General features: G+C 47.0%; 1 protein-coding gene across 2 annotated transcripts in view; it reads right to left on the minus strand.

Moving 5' to 3' along the window:
- Positions 1–10,685: 10,685 nt before the first annotated feature.
- Positions 10,686–16,000, minus strand: part of GALNT17 (polypeptide N-acetylgalactosaminyltransferase 17) — a 568,205-nt gene continuing 562,890 nt past the window's right edge. For both annotated transcript variants that reach the window (XM_002743912.6, XM_078354172.1), the window contains 2 exons: positions 13,238–13,405; positions 10,686–12,264 (listed from right to left, as the gene is read on the minus strand). In XM_002743912.6, coding sequence (XP_002743958.1) covers positions 12,136–12,264; positions 13,238–13,405 — 297 coding nt within the window. In that variant the 3' untranslated portion in view covers positions 10,686–12,135. The remainder of the gene's footprint in view (positions 12,265–13,237; positions 13,406–16,000) is intronic.

A 16,000-nucleotide genomic window follows, 5' to 3' on the forward strand; every position in this document is an offset into this window, starting at 1 on the left:
CTGGTGTGAGGGGAAGGGGCTGGGCAGGGCGGGAGGCCTCCTGCCCTTCCTGCATTCTCCTGGGGCAGTAGGGACCCCGACGGGTGCTCAGATCAGGAAACGGATCTGTCACTTCTCAAACTACAGATGACGCCACAGGCTGGCACGATGAAGGAGGGTGCCATTTCCCTGCAGCTCCAGGCTTGGAGTTTGCTGCCCTGGCCGTCCCTGTGCAGAGATTCGGGGTCTCCGGAACCCACTTGTTTCTTTGTTTTTGTTTCTGAGACAGAGTCTCACTCTGCTGCCCAGGCTGCACTGCAGTGGTGTGATCTCGGCCCACGGCAACCTCCGCCTCGGGGGCTCAGGAGATTCTCCTGCCTCGGCCTTCTGAGTAGCGGGGATTACAGGCTCCCGCTACCACACCCAGTGAATTTTTGTATTTTTTACTAGAGACAAGGTTTTTTCATGTTGTCCAAGCTGTTCTCGGACTCCTAGGGCTCTCCAGAACTTTGATTTCATTTTATTTATTTTTCTCAAGATGGAGTGTTGCTCCGTCGCCCAGGCTGGAGTGCAGTGGTGCGATATCAACTCACTGCAACCTCCACCTCCTGGGCTCAAGAGCTTCTCCTGCCTCAGCCTCCCAAGTAACTGCGATTACAGGCTCACCCTACCACGCTCAGCTGATTTTTGTATTTTTAGTAGAGATGGGGCTTCACCATGTTGGTCAGGCTGGTCTCAAACTCTAGGGGTCTCCAGAACTTTAATTAATTTATTTATTTACCTACTTTTGAGACGGAGTCCTGCTCCATTACCCAGGCTGGAGTGCAGAGGCACCGTCTCTCGTCTCACGGCATCCTCCGCCTCCTGGGCTCAAAGCAGTTCTCCTGCCTCAGCCTCCCAAGTAGCTGGGATTACAGGCTCACGCTACCACATCTGGCTAATTTTTCTACTTTTAGTAGAGACAGGGTTTTACCATGTTGACCAGGCTGGTCTTGAACTCCTGACCTCAAGTGATCCGCCCTCCTCAGACTCCCAGCGTGCTGGGATTACAGATGTGAGCCACCGTGCCCAGCCATCCAGAACTTTTCAATCCTCCCAAAGGATTTAGGACCAATTCTTTCCTCCCCACCAGGGTCCTGCCTCCTTTTTCTCTTCCTCACTCTCTCCTACGTCATCAATTCCTCTTCTCTGCCTTGGTCCCTCACCACTCCCAGTGCCATCAGGCCTAATGGGATCCCCTGTGGTCAAGAGGGGGTTGCCCTGGGATGCTGACCTCATGCTCTGAGCAGTGTCCCCAGGGATCCCAGTTCCATGGGAGGAAGCTGCCAGCAGATGCGGCTGATGTGCACAGTCCACCCAGGCCACAGCACCTTGTCACCAAGGCTCAGAGCTCAGAGCACGCAGGCGGGTGTCAGAGAATCTCCCAGGGGTCTTGAGCCAGCAGCCTCCATGCCACATAAGCAAACAGGGACATGTTGTCCTGCCGCAGTGAGGCCCTAAAATGAGGGGGTGCCAGACATGGTAGCTCATGCCTGTAACTCAGCACTTTGGGAGGCCAAGGTGGACGGATCACTTGAGGTCAGGAGTTCCAGACCAGCCTGGCCAACATGGTGAAAACCTGTCTCTACTAAAAATACAAAAATCAGCTGGGAGTTTTGGCTCGTCCTTATAATCCCAGATGCTCGTGAGGCTGAGGGAGGAGACTCACTTGGATCCAGGAGGTGGAGGTTGCAGTGAGCTGAGATTGTGCCACCGCACTCCAGCCTTGGTGACAGAGCAAGACTCTTGTCTCAGAAAAAAGAGGGGTACTCATCTCTCTCAAGTTGCAAGACGCTTGCTGATGTCTTTATTTTAAGGGTGCAGCCTTGTGAGTACACATGAGCCCAATGTGCAATGAGCGTTAGCTCTGACTTGCTGACTCTGTCCTGTGGGGCTGGAGGCTGTGGGTGCCACACCCTGACAATCTGTCCTGAAGCCCTGTCTCCAGCTCTCCCTTAACCGGCCCCACACAGGGGGTCTGAAGATCTCTAGCTCTTTCCAGCATCACCCTGAGGCTCCCTCCGATGGTTAAGATTCACCACCCCATCCGTCATCACCAAACAGCACGGGTTTCCAGCCATGCCCTCATGAACTCTGATTCCCATAGAACCCCAAAGAAAAATGGCAGCTGATATGTGCACAGATATTGTGGGAAGTAGAAAAGATTTTTTTTTTTTTTTTTGCATTTTAGGTTTTGGGGTACATGTGAAGAACATGCAAGATTGTTGCATAGGTACACACATGGCAGTGTGATTTGCTGCCTTCTTCCCCATCACCTATATCTGGCATTTCCCCCCATGCTATCTCTCCCCAACTCCCCACCCCCCGCTGTCCATCCCCTGTTTCCCCCAGACACACCCCAGTGTGTGATGCTCCCCTCCCTGTGTCCATGTGTTCTCATTGTTCAACACCCACCTATGAGTGAGAACATGTGGTGTTTGATTTTCTGTTCTTGAGTCAGTTTGCTGAGAATGATGGTTTCCTGGTTCATCCATGTCCCTACAAAGGACACGAACTCATCATTTCTGATTGCTGCATAATATTCCATGGTGTATATGTGCCACATTTTCCCAGTCCAGTCTATCATCGATGGGCATTTGGGTTGGTTCCAGGTCTCTGCTATTGTAAACAGTGCTGCAATGAGCATTCGTGTACATGTGTCCTTATAGTAGAACGATTTATAATCCTTTGGATATATACCCAGTAATGGGATTGCTGGGTCAAATGGAATTTCTATTTCTAAGGCCTTGAGGAATTGCCACACTGTCTTCCACAATGGTCGAACTAATTTACACTCCCACCAACAGTGTAAAAGTGTTCCTTTTTCTCCACATCCTCTCCAGCATCTGTTGTCTCCAGATTTTTTAATGATCACCATTCTAACTGGCGTAAGGTGGTATCTCAATGTGGTTTTGATTTGCATCTCTCTAATGACCAGTGATGCTGAGCATTTTTTCATATGATTGTTGGCCTCATGTATGTCTTCTTTCGTAAAGTGTCTATTCATACCCTTTGCCCACTTTTGAATGGGCTTGTTTGTTTCTTTCTTGTAAATCTGTTTTAGTTCTTTGTAAATTCTGGATATCAACCCTTTGTCAGATGGGGAAACTGCAAAAATTTTTTCCCATTCTGTTGGTTGCTGATTCACTCTAATGACTGTTTCTTTTGCTGTGCAGAAGCTGTGGCATTTCATTAGGTCCCATTTGTCTATTTTGGCTTTTGTTGCCAATGCTTTTGGTGTTTTGATCATGAAGTCCTTACCTATGCCTATGTCCTGAATGGTTTTACCTAGGTTTTCTTCTAGGGTTTTTATGGTGTTAGGTCTTATGTTTAAGTCTTTAATCCATCTGGAGTTAATTTTAGTGTAAGGTGTCAGGAAGGGGTCCAGTTTCTGCTTTCTGCACATGGCTAGCCAGTTTTCCCAACACTATTTATTAAACAGGGAATCCTTTCCCCATTTCTTGTTTTTGTCAGGTTTGTCAAAGATCAGATGGTTGTAGATGTGTGGTGTTGTCTCCGAGGCCTCTGTTCTCTTCCATTGGTCTATATCTCTGTTTTGGTACCAGTACCATGCTGTTTTGATTACTTTAGCCTTGTAGTGTAGTTTGAAGTCTGGTAGTGGGATGCCTCCAGCTTTGTTCTTTTTGCTTAGAATTGACTTGGCTATGCGGGCTCTCTTTTGGTTCCACATGAAGTTTAAAGTGGTTTTTTCCAGTTCTGTGAAGGTCTTTGGTAGCTTGATAGGGATAGCATTGAATCTGTAAATTACTTTGGGCAGTATGGCCATTTTCACAATATTGTTTCTTCCTAACCATGAACATGGAATGTTTCTCCATCTGTTTGTGTCCTCTCTTATTTCGTTGACCAGTGGTTTGTAGTGCTCCTTGAAGAGGTCCTTTACATTCCTTGTTAGTTGTATTTCTAGGTATTTCATTCTCTTTGTAGCAATTGTGAATGGCAGTTTGTTCTTGATGTGGTTCTCTTTAAGTCTGTTATTGGTGTATAGGAATGCTTGTGATTTTTGCACATGGATTTTGTATCCTGAGACTTTGCTGAAGTTGCTTATCAGTTTCAGGAGATTTTGGGCTAAGACAATGAAGTCTTCTAGATATACTATCATGTCGTCTGCAAATACAGACAATTCGACTTCCTTCTTTCCTAATTGACTACCCTTTATTTCTTTTTCTTGCCTGATTGCTCTGGCTAGAACTTCCAGTACTACATTGAATAGGAGTGGTGAGAGAGGGCATCCTTGTCTAGTGCCAGATTTCAAAGGGAATGCTTCCAGTTTTTGCCCATTCAGTATGATATTGGGTGTTGGTTTCTCGTAAATAGTTCTTATTATTGTGAGATACGGTCCATCAGTACCTAGTTTATTGAGGGTTTTCAGCATAAAGGGGTGTTTAATTTTGTCCAAGGCCTTCTCTGCATCAATTGACATAATCATGTGGTTTTTGTCTTTGATTCTATTTATGTGGTGAATTATGTTTATAGACTTGTGTATGTTGAACCAGCCTTGCATCCCTGGGATGAATCCTACTTGATCATGATGAATAAGCTTTTTGATGTGCTGTGGTAGTCAGTTTGCCAGTATTTTATTGAAGATTTTTGCATCTATGTTCATCATGGATATTGGCCTGAAGTTTTCTTTTTCTTGCTGAGTTTCCACTGGGTTTTGGTATCAGGATGATGTTGGTCTCATAAAATGATTTGGGAAGGATTCCCTCTTTTTGGATTGTTTGGAATAGTTTCAGAAGGAATGGTACGAGCTCCTCTTTGTATGTCTGGTAGAATTGGGCTGTGAACCCATCTGGACCTGGGCTTCTTTTGGGTGGTAGGCTCTTAATTGCTGCCTCAACTTCAGCCCTAGTTATTGGTCTATTCAGGGTTTTGACTTCTTCCTGGTTTAGGCTTGGGAGGATGCAAGTGTCCAGGAATTTATCCATTTCTTCCAGGTTTACTAGTTTATGTGCATAGAGTTAGTTTGTAATAATCTCTGATGATGGTTTGAATTTCTGTGGAATCTGTGGTGATATCCCCTTTATCGTTTTTTTTTTTTTTTTTTTGAGATGGAGTTTCGCTGTTGTTACCCAGACTGGAGTGTAATGGCGCGATCTCGGCTCACCGCAACCTCCGCCTTCTGGGTTCAAGCAATTCTGCCTCAGCCTCCCGAGTAGCTGGGACTACAGGTGTGCACCACCATGCCCAGCTACTTTTTGTATTTTTAGTAGAGACGGGGTTTCACCATGTTGACCAGGATGGTCTCGATCTCTTGACCTCGTGATCCACCTGCCTTGGCCTCCCAAAGTGCTGGGATTATAGGCGTGAGCCACCACACCCGGCCCCCTTTATTGTTTTTATTGCATCTACTTGATTCTTCTTTCTTTTCTTTTTTATTAATCTGGCTAGTGGTATATTTTGTTGATCTTTCCAAAAAACCAGCTCCTGGATTTATTGATTTGTTGAAGGGTTTTTATGTCTCTATCTCCTTCAGTTCTGCTCTGATCTCAGTTATTTCTTGTCTTCTGCTAGGTTTTGAGTTTTTTTGATCTTGCTCCTCTAGGTCTTTCAATTTTGACAATAGGGTGTCGATTTTAGATCTTTCGTTGCTTCTCATGTGGGCACTGATTACTATATATTTTCCTCTAGACACTGCTTTAAATGTGTCCCAGAGATTCTGGTATGTTGTATCTTCATTCTCGTTGGTTTTCAGGAACATCTTTATTTCTGCCTTCATTTCATTGTTTATCCAGTCAACATTTAAGAGTCAGTTGTTCAGTTTCCATGAAGCTGTGCGGTTCTGGGTTGGTTTCTGAATTCTGAGTTCTAACTTGATTGCACTGTGGTCTGAGAGACTGTTTGTTATGATTTCTGTTCTTTTATATTTGCTGAGGAGTGATTTACTTCCAATTATGTGGTCAATTTTAGAGTAGGTGTGATGTGGTGCTGAGAAGAATGTATATTCTGTGGATTTGGGGTGGAGAGTTCTGTAAATGTCTATTAGGTTTGCTTGCTCCAGGTCTGAGTTCAAGTCCTGGATATCCTTGTTAATTTTCTGTCTCGATGATCTGTCTAATATTAACAATGGGGTGCTAACATCTCCCACTATTATTGTGTGGGAGTCTAAGTCTCTTCGTAAGTCATTAAGAACTTGCTTTATGTATCTGGGTGCTCCTGTATTGGGTGCGTATATATTTAGGATCGTTAGCTCTTCTTGTTGCATTGATCCCTTTACCATTATATAATGTCCTTCTTTGTCTCTTTTGATTTTTGTTGGGTTAAAGTCTATTTTATCAGAGAATTGCAACTCCTGATTTTTTTTTTGCTTTCCATTTGCTTAGTAAATCTTCCTCCATCCCTTTATTTTGAGCCTTTGTGTATCCTTGCATGTGAGATGGGTTTCCTGGATACAGCACACAGATGGGTTTTGGCTTCTTATCCAATTTGCCAGTCTGTGTCTTTTGATTGGGGCACTAAGCCCATTTACATTTAGAGTTAATATTGTTTTGTTAATATAATATGCCATTTTGATGCTGGCTGGCTGCTTAGCCCATTAGTTGATGCAGTTTCTTTGTTGCGTTGATGCTCTTTACCATTTGGTGTGTTTTTGGAGTGTCTGGTACTGGTTGTTCCTTTCTATGTGTAGTGCCTCTTTCAGGAGCTCTTGTAAAGCAGGCCTGGTGGGGATGAAATCTCTGAGTACTTGCTTGTTTGTAAAGGAGTTTATTTTTCCTTCACTTTAGCTTCATTTGGCTGGATATGAAATTCTGGGTTGAAGGTTCTTTTCTTTAAGGGATGTTGAATATTGGCCCCCACTCTCTTCTGGCCTGTAGGGTTTCTGCTCAGAGATCTGCTGTGAGTCTGATGGGCTTCCCTTTGTGGGCAATCCAACCTTTCTCTCTGGCTGCCTTTAGCATTTTCTCCTTCATTTCAACCCTGGTGAATCTGATGATTATGTGCCTTGGGGTTGCAGTTGTCGAGGAATATCTTTGTGGTGGTCTCTGTATTTCCTGGACTTGAATATTGGCCTGCCTTGCTAGGTTGGGGAAGTTTTCCTGGATAATATCCTGAAGAGTATTTTCCAGCTTGGATTCATTCTCTCCGTCACATTCAGGTACACCTATCAAACGTAGATTAGGTCTTTTCACATAGTCCCATATTTCTTGGAGACTTTGTTCATTCATTTTTACCCTTTTTTGTCTAATCTTGCCTTCTCGTTTCATTTCATTGAGTTGATCTTTGACCTCTGATACCCTTTCTTCTGCTTGGTCAGTTTGCCTGTTGAAACTTGTGCATGCTTCATGAAGTTCTCGTGTTATGTTTTTCAGCTCCATCAATTCACTCATAGTCCTCTCTCAGTTGTTTATCTCATTAGCATTTCATCAAATCTTTTTTCAAAGTTCTTAGTTTCTTTGTATTGGGTTAGAACATGTTCTATTAGCTCAGCAAAGTTTCTCATTACCCACCTTCTGAAGCCTGATTTTGTCAATTCATCACTCTTATTCTCCATCCAGACTTGTTCCCTTGCTGGTGAGGAGTTATAATCCCTTGTAGGAGGAGAGGCGTTCTGGTTTCGGGTGTTTTCATCCTTTTTGCGCTGGTTTCTTCCTTCACATCCTTGTGGATTTATCCACCTGTTGTCTTTGTAATTGTTGGCTTTCAGATCGGGTCTCTGAGTGTATGTACAGTTTGTTGATGATGAAGTTATTTCTTTCTGTTTTTTAGTTTTCCTTCTAACATTCAGGCCCCTCTGCTGTAGGATTGCTGAGGTCCACTGCAGGCCTTGCTTGCCTGGGGATCACCTGCAGCAGCTGCAGAACAGTAAAGGTTGCTGCCAGTTTCTTCTGCTGTCTTTGTCCCAGAAGGATACCCACCAGATGACAGTCTGAGCTCTCTTTTTTGAGGTGACTCTTTGGATATATGGGGTTCAGGGAGCTGCTTGAGAAGACAGTCTATCCTTCATAGGAGCTCAAGTGCTGAGCTGTGAGCTCCGTTGTTCATTCAGAGCTGCTAGGAAGGTACGTTTAAGTCTGCTGCAGCAGAACTCATAAACCCCCCCATTTTTTTTCCTCAGGTGTGCTGTCCCAGGGAGTTAGGGCTTTGTTTATAAGTTTCTGTAGTGCTGCTGCCTTTTTTCAGGGCTGCCCTGCCCAGCGAGGAGGCAGCCTAGTCACTGTCTGCCTGCAGAGGCTTTCCTGAGCTGCTGTGGACTCTGCCCAGCTGCCATGTGAACTTCCCTGCAGTACTCTTTATATGGGTATAGTTAGAACTGCTTCGGCAATGGCGGCCCACCTCTGTAATGGTGGACTGCCTCAGTAATGGCGGGCTGCCTTGGCAATGATGGACTACCTCCGTAGTGGTGAACTGCCTTGGTAATGGTGGACGCCCCTCCCCCACAGAGCTGGACCATTCTGGGTTCAGCTGTGCTTGCTGTGAAACTCTCAATCCAGAGTGTTACAGATTGCTGTTTTTTTGTGGGGGTGGGACCGGCTGAGCCTGATCACCTGGTTTCCTGCCGCAGAGCCTTTTTCTTTTTTTCCAGTTGAACATTCGACTGTCTCCCAGGTGTTCCAGTTGCCTGTTGAAAAGGCGCCAGGATCTGTGTGATTTCCTCTGCAGTGACCCACTGTGCCGGCTCAAACAGCCGCGCTGAGATTTGTGGCACTTTTGTGTCCAGGAATCTCCTGGCCTGGCTCCCTGTTTCAGTCTCCTTTTTTACATCACTTGAATGGGCAACTCTGTCTCCCAGGAGCTCCCATCACCAGCTAAAACAGCGCCTGGACCTGCATATTTTGTGCAGGGACCTGCAGCGCTAGGGCACCGGTCAAAACAGCTGCGCCAGCCAAAGCAGCCGTGCTGGCAACCTGTGGGGCTCCTCCGCCTGGGAATCTCCTGGTCTGCAGGCAATAAAAATCCATCTGTAAATGCGGCATCCATTCACCCTCCGCGCTTTTGCTGGGAGCTGCAAACCTGAGCTGCTCCTAATCGACCATCTTGGATCCAAAATAGAAAAGTTTTTTTTAAAGTTTCCTTTCTTGTCAAATCTTAAGTGTGCTGATAACTGTTTGTTAGGGCCTATCCTCTGTAGCTGTGAGACACGACATGCTTACAGGCACATAGTACATTCTGTGTCCTTGTACTTGAACCAAGATACCTGTGCTCGACGTGCTCACAGGCGTGTCCCCGCTCTCTGTTGCTTTAACCTATTTAGAAAAGTTTTAAGTTGTTAGCCAATCGGGTTTTGGTTTAGATTGTGAGGTCTGGCTGCAGCCAATGGAGATTATTCACAGCAGTAAGGAGACCCCAAATGTGTAAGGGATAAAATTGTGTTCATTGTACTCTGGTGGCAAGATGGCTAGTGAGGGTACCCTTCCTGCTGTCCAGGAAGTAAAAATCACGGTGCTGAAAGATCCTTTGGGGCCTCTGGGCCCCTTCCCTCCCTGCCGGTATCCGAGACAGAAGGCCTAGGGTAGTGTTGGGTTTCACTTTTCTGATAACATCCAAGAGGCAGATCCTTCCACCACGAGCTCCAGGGGCTTAAGAGGTGGGATTCGCTGGAGGGCAGCAGGGAGGGGCTGGATCAGGCCAGGTCCTGAGGTAAGTCTCCCCTTCCTTACAGCTTTCTGTGCCAACCTGACGTTCCTAACCTGGGACACACAGGGTTAGTGAGGGAAAGTCAGGTGACCAGTTCCATCCTGCTTTGAGGGGGAAAAGCTGAGTGTGAGGGTAGGCTGGCATTGCTTCAGTCAGCCCCAGTGTGTGCGGGCCTTCCGCCTTTACTAAGAGAAAACCCAGACCTGGTGCACTGACTCACACCTGTAATCTCTGTACTTTGCAGGTCTGAGGTGGGAGGATCACTTGAGGCGAGGAATTCAAGACCAGCATGGGCAATATAGCAAGACCCCTCTCTAGGATTTTTAAAAATTAACTGGATGCAGTGGCTCACACCTGAAATCCCAGTGCTTTTAGAGGTCAAGGTGGGAAGATAGCTTAATGCCAGGAGTTCAGGCCCAGCCTGGGCAGCACAGCAAGACCCCATCTCTTCAAAAATCTTTTTTTAAAAATTAAGAATTTTAAAAAAGGATTTATAAAAGAATCCTTTTTTCTTTCTTAAGAGAGAGTCTCACTGTCACCATGCTGGAGTGCAGTGGCGTGATTTTGGCTCACTGCAACCTCTACTTCCCTGGTTCAAGTGATTCTCCTGCCTCAGCCTCCTGAATAGCTAGAACTACAGGTGCCCACTACCACACCTGGCTATTTTTTTTTTTTTTTTTTTGGGTAGAGATGGAGTTTTACTCTGTTGGTCAGGCTGGTCTTGAACTCCTGACCTTGTCTTCTGCCCTCCTTGGCCTCCCAAAGTGCTGGGGTTACAGGCATGAGCCACCATGCCTGGCCAAGAATCTTTTTAAAAAATTAAAAAGACATGTTGTGTACCTGTAGCCTTAGTTACTCAGGAGGCTGAGGTGGGAGGATCATTTAAGCCCAGGAGTTTGAGGCTGCGGTGGATCAGGACTGCACCACTGTACTCCAGCCTGGGCGACAGAGCCAGACTCCATCTCATAAATAACACCAACCCCTCATTGCCAAAGAAGCCCTCCCGCCATGTGTCCATCACTCCCCTCCCAACTTCCAGTTCTGGGGAAATCAAGACACAAAGGAGTCTGCTCTGGGAAGTGCTAACATGTATTTATTTCACAAGGTGGGAGATGGGGTGAGGAGATGATCACCAGTAAGACGTCACCAAATGAGACTCTCCAAATCCCAAACAGGGCAAGGGGGAAGCTACACGGTTCAGCTCTGGGCGGTGCTTGACCAGGGACAGCGCAGGGGAGAGAGATGGGGACTGGAAGATGGGGCAGCCTTCCGCGGGGGCCCCCACAGGGCTGGCTGAGCCACATGCTTCCGGCCAGTGACAAGGGCCAAACCCACACCCCCTTGTCCTTCTCACCCCCGTCATCCCTGTCGAGGCAAGCGATGAGGCGGCAAGCCCAGGGCCACACAGCTAGGTCAGCATCGTCACACACTCCGGAACGCACAGCCAGACACGCACGCACACTCCCTGCCACGCACAGCACAGACACACACACGCTCATGCATGCACACGCGTTCATATATTAACTCTGATTTATATGTGCACCCTAACCAGAGGGCAATCGAAAAAAAATTATTACTCTTTAGAGAGGAAACGACTGCCTTCTCCTCTGCCAGCCGGCAGAGCACAGGGTGAAATGAAGTAAGCCAAAAGCATCTCCGAGGTTCCCGGTAGCCTTCACTGTAGCCCTTAAGTTCTGGATGAAGGGTCCCTTCTGCTCCCTGGGGGCAGCCTCCGCCACTCAGGGCTCCCGGTCCTTAACCCAGCTCCCTCCTGAAGGGCTCTCGCGGCTGAGACAATGCTGCAGGCTTAGCCTGTTTCTGTCTCCGGCCTCCTCCAGACAGAGGCAGGAGGGCTGGCCCAAGCACGTTGATACGAGCCTAGTGCCCAGGTGACCAGGAGACAGGGCATCAGTTCCATCCGGGTCATCTCAGGAGGGGCTAGAAGAGTCCAGAGCTGCAGTGCCCAAAGCCACCCTGGTGGGAATAGTTGGGGGCAGCGGCTGCCTTGGGGTATGAACAGGCAGGTGTCATCTGGGCAGAAGCAACTTCGGAGGAAACAGTGCCTGGTCCTCGCTGCCCCCTTTTAGGGTGGGGATCTAGGACATGGCTGAAGCCCCTGCTGCCTCCCACCCTATCGATGGCTGGAGTTGAGCAGGTGCTGCTGCAGGAGACGAGACGCAGGAGGGGACTCTGCCAGTCCCAGGTCCTGCTTCAGGGATGGCAGATGCGGTGGAGAACTGGACAGCCTCACTCCTCAGTGCCAGGTCCACATCAGAGGCTGCGGAAGACAGCTCTCGGTTTCCCAGAGAAGGGGCGGGGACTTTTCCAGGGTGCAGGAACCCTGCGGGCAGCTGAATGCCTGAGGGGGACAGAGTATCCATCTGGGGTCCCCGTGCTGCCCTGGAGGAGCCCTGGGGGGCCTGCCGAGCACCTGCCAGCCCCTTGCTGTCTCTCCGCCAGGGCGGCTGGTCCAGAGGTCGGCTGGTCGTGGGGGCCAGGCTCCAGTGCCCCAGCTCCCTCTCTCTACTTGATGGAGTTCTTAATGGTCCACCTCTGACCCGTGCAGCTGCGAAGGATGAGGTCGATGCCAGCCAGACCCCGGTTCTCCACCTCCAGGCAGCGCCCCGTGCCCTTGTTCATGATGGCTCCGTTCTGGAAGGGGGCAAAATCAAGAACATGGAGGAGGAGAGAGAGAGGGAAAGCGGGGCGAGAGAGAGGAAAAAGAGACAGGAGACAGAAAACAAGAGAAAAAGAGAAGAGAAAGAGAAGGAGACAAAAGACAGAGGAGAGAAAAAAGGAGGGGAGAGGAGACCCAGGAGAGAGAAAAAGCAAGAGACAGAGAAGACAAAGGGAACAGGGATAGCAAAAGAGGGAAGAGAGGGAAGGAAAAGAGAAAGTGGAGAGAAAGAAAAAAGTGAGGAGAGGGAAAGAGAGAAGAAAGAGAAAAAAAGAGGAGAGAGAGAGGAGAGATGAGAGAGAGAGAAGAGAAAGAAAGATGGAGAGAGGGAAAAGGAAGAGATGAGAGAGAGAGAGAGAGAGAGAGAGAGAGAGAGAGAGAGAGAGAGAGAGAGAGAGAGAGGCGTAACCATCATGGTGCCTGGCACATAGTTTCTTGCAGAGAATCAATTCCACCAAAATTTTTTGCATGGGGCTGGGACAGGGAGTCATGAGACCTCCTCTGCAGACTCTGAAGTCAGAACCTACCCAAGCTTCACCGGGTTTGAGTGTCTGAATCAGGTGAGGAGCATTGGTGGGGATGGGGAGTTTCCTGGGATATTCTTGGTCTGACATTCTCAGCCCCACTGGCTGTGGGTCCTTAGTGAATTTCAGGGAAGTGCGCCCTCACTTCTCTCTCAGGATTGATCAGAGCTAACTGAGGGGGCAATCAGAAATAATCAGAATTGATCACAGCCTAGCACTGAGGTAGGAATCAGAAATGCTACCCGTGCAGAAACTCCACAGCTGCCCCCAGGAAGTGCCTTGGAAGTACAAGCCCAGCCCGGGACAGGGAGATCTGGGCTCAGGGTTGCACTTTGCTGGGGACCCCTGGGGAAGCAGGATTCCCCTTTGGTCTGCAGCCTCTTGCCCCAACTCTGGGTGCTGGCCCTGTCCATACAGCGCTCACCTGGATGAAGTTCCAGCGCTTGTACAGACTGCTCTTGACCTTGTCGCAGTCCAGGAGCTGGGGCAGCCGGCTCTTGGAGTTGTCCACCAGGCAGCGGGTGTCAGGGAGGAGCGTGGTGGTCCCCAGGGCACCCAGGTGCAGGAAGCCTTCCTTGGTGTAGCGGGCAAGCTGTTGAGAGAACAGAGGAGCAGGGGAATGGGAGTGGGAGGCAGGAGTGAGACCTTAGGGAGAAGCCAGCTTCACCCCCGCTGTCTGTGGTCAGCACCCCAGTACTGTCACTCACGCCATATGCTCAGCTCACAGAGAGTCCTGCTCCAGAAAGCCTCCCGGGCTTCCTGAGCCTGGATAGAAAGTACCCAGGGTGACTCTCTGGTGTGTTTCTAAGTGTATCCAGTCCATGCTTGAGGACCTAGTCTTCTGTTCACCAACGTCGGGGAGAAGGAATAGATGAAGAAGCTGCATGTCTGATTTCTAAATGGCTCCACACTCAGCTGGCTGGGCCACCATGAACAAGTGACTTAACCTCTCTGAGTTTCCATTTCCTCCTCACTGGGAAAGGGGGATTGACTGCATCTACCCTACTGCAAAACACTCAAAGAGGCAATTCACTGAAGAAGAAACAGACATTAAACAGTACTCAACCTCACAGGCATTCAAAGAAACAAAATCTAAAATAATGAGTTACCACATTTAAAAAAAAATTAGGTTGGGTGCGGTGGCTCATGCCTGTAATCCCAGCACTTTGGGAGGCTGAGGCAGGTGTATTACTTGAAGCCAGGAGTTCGAGACCAGCCTGAACAATATGGCAGTCTCTGTCTCTTCTAAAACTACAAAAATTAGCTAGTTGTGGTGGTGCATACCTATAATCCCAGCTACTCAGGACGCTGAGGCAGGAGAATTGCTTGAATCTGGGAGGTGGAGGCGCCATTGCACTCCAGCCTAGGCAACAGAGCCAGGTTCTGTCTCAAAAACTGACAAAACCAAAAACCCTGAAACTAAAGTAAGAGATTATTTACATGTTGGTGAAAGTCTAAGACGGGCCTTCTCACCTTTGAGGTGGAGGGAAGGTCGACTATGGCAACCTTTGAAAAAGGAGATTTGTAAGTATACACTTTGTGCTTTTAAAATGTTCGTGGCTTCCTCCTTTCCTATTTGAATCCCCTTTATTTCTTTCTCTTGCCTGATTGCTCTGGCTAGAACTTCCAGTACTATATTGAATAGGAGTGGTGAGAGAGGTCATCCTTGTCTAGTGCCAGATTTCAAAGGGAATGCTTCCAGTTTTTGCCCATTCAGTATAATATTGGCGGTTGGTTTGTCATAAACAGCTTTTATTATTTTGAGATACATTCCTCAATAATACCTAGTTTATTGAGGGTTTTTAGCATAAAGGGCTGTTGAATTTTGTCAAAGACAACATGATTGTATATCTAGAAGACCCCATTGTATCAGCCCAAAATCTCCTGAAACTGATAAGCAATTTGAGTAAAGACTCAGGTTACAAAATCAATGTGCAGAAATCACAAGCATTCCTATACACCAATAACAGACTTAAAGAGAACGAAATCAAGAATGACCTACCATTCACAATTACTACAAAGAGAATAAAATACCCAGGAATACAACAAACAGGGAATGTAAAGGACCTCTTCAAGGAGAACTACAAACCACTGCTCAATGAAATAAGAGAGGACACAAACAGATGGAGAAACATTCCATGTTCATGGTTAGGAAGAATCAATATCATGAAAATGGCCATACTGCCCAAAGTAATTTACAGATTCAACGCTATCCCCATCAAGCTACCAATGACCTTCTTCACAGAACTGGAAAAAACCACCTTAAACTTCATATGGAACCAAAAGAAAGCCTGCATAGCTAAGTCAATCCTAAGCAAAGTGAACAAAGCTGGAGGCATCATGCTACCTGACTTCAAAATATACTACAAGGCTACAGTAATCAAAACAGCATGATACTGGTACCAAAACAGAGATATAGACCAATGGAACAGAACAGAGGCTTCGGAGGCAACATCACACGTCTACAACCAACTTATCTGTGACAAATCTGACAAAAACAAGCAATGGGGAAAGAATTCCCTGTTTAATAAATGGTGTTGGGAAAACTGGCTAGCCATGTGTAGAAAGCAGAAACTGGACCCCTTCCTGACACCTTACACTAAAATTATCTCCAGATGGATTAAAGACTTAAATATAAGACCTAACACCATAAAAACGCTAGAAGAAAATCTAGGCAAAACCATTCAGGACATAGGCGTAGGCAAGGACTTCATGACCAAAACAACAAAAGCGTTGGCGAAAAAAGCCAAAATAGACAAATGGAACCTAATCAAACTCTACAGCTTCTGCACAGCAAAAGAAACAGTCATTAGACTGAATTGGAAACCAACCGAATAGGAAAAAAATTTTGCAGTTTACCCATCTAACAAAGGGCTGATATCCAGAATTTACAAAGAACTAAAACAGATTTACAAGAAAAAACAAATAATCCCATTCAAAAGTTGGGCAAAGGATATGAACAGACAATTTACAAAAGAAGACATATATGAGGCCAACAAACATATGAAAAAATGCTCAGCATCACTGGTCATTAGAGAAAAGCAAATCAAAACTACATCGAGATACCATCTCACACCAGTTAGAATGGCGATCATTAAAAAATCTGGAGACAACAGATGCTGGAGAGGATGTGGAGAAAAAGGAACACTTTTACACTGTTGGTGGGAGTGTAAATTAGTTCAACCAT

The sequence above is a fragment of the Callithrix jacchus genome, chromosome 2, assembly GCF_049354715.1.
Source record: "Callithrix jacchus isolate 240 chromosome 2, calJac240_pri, whole genome shotgun sequence".
Lineage (NCBI taxonomy): Eukaryota > Metazoa > Chordata > Mammalia > Primates > Cebidae > Callithrix > Callithrix jacchus.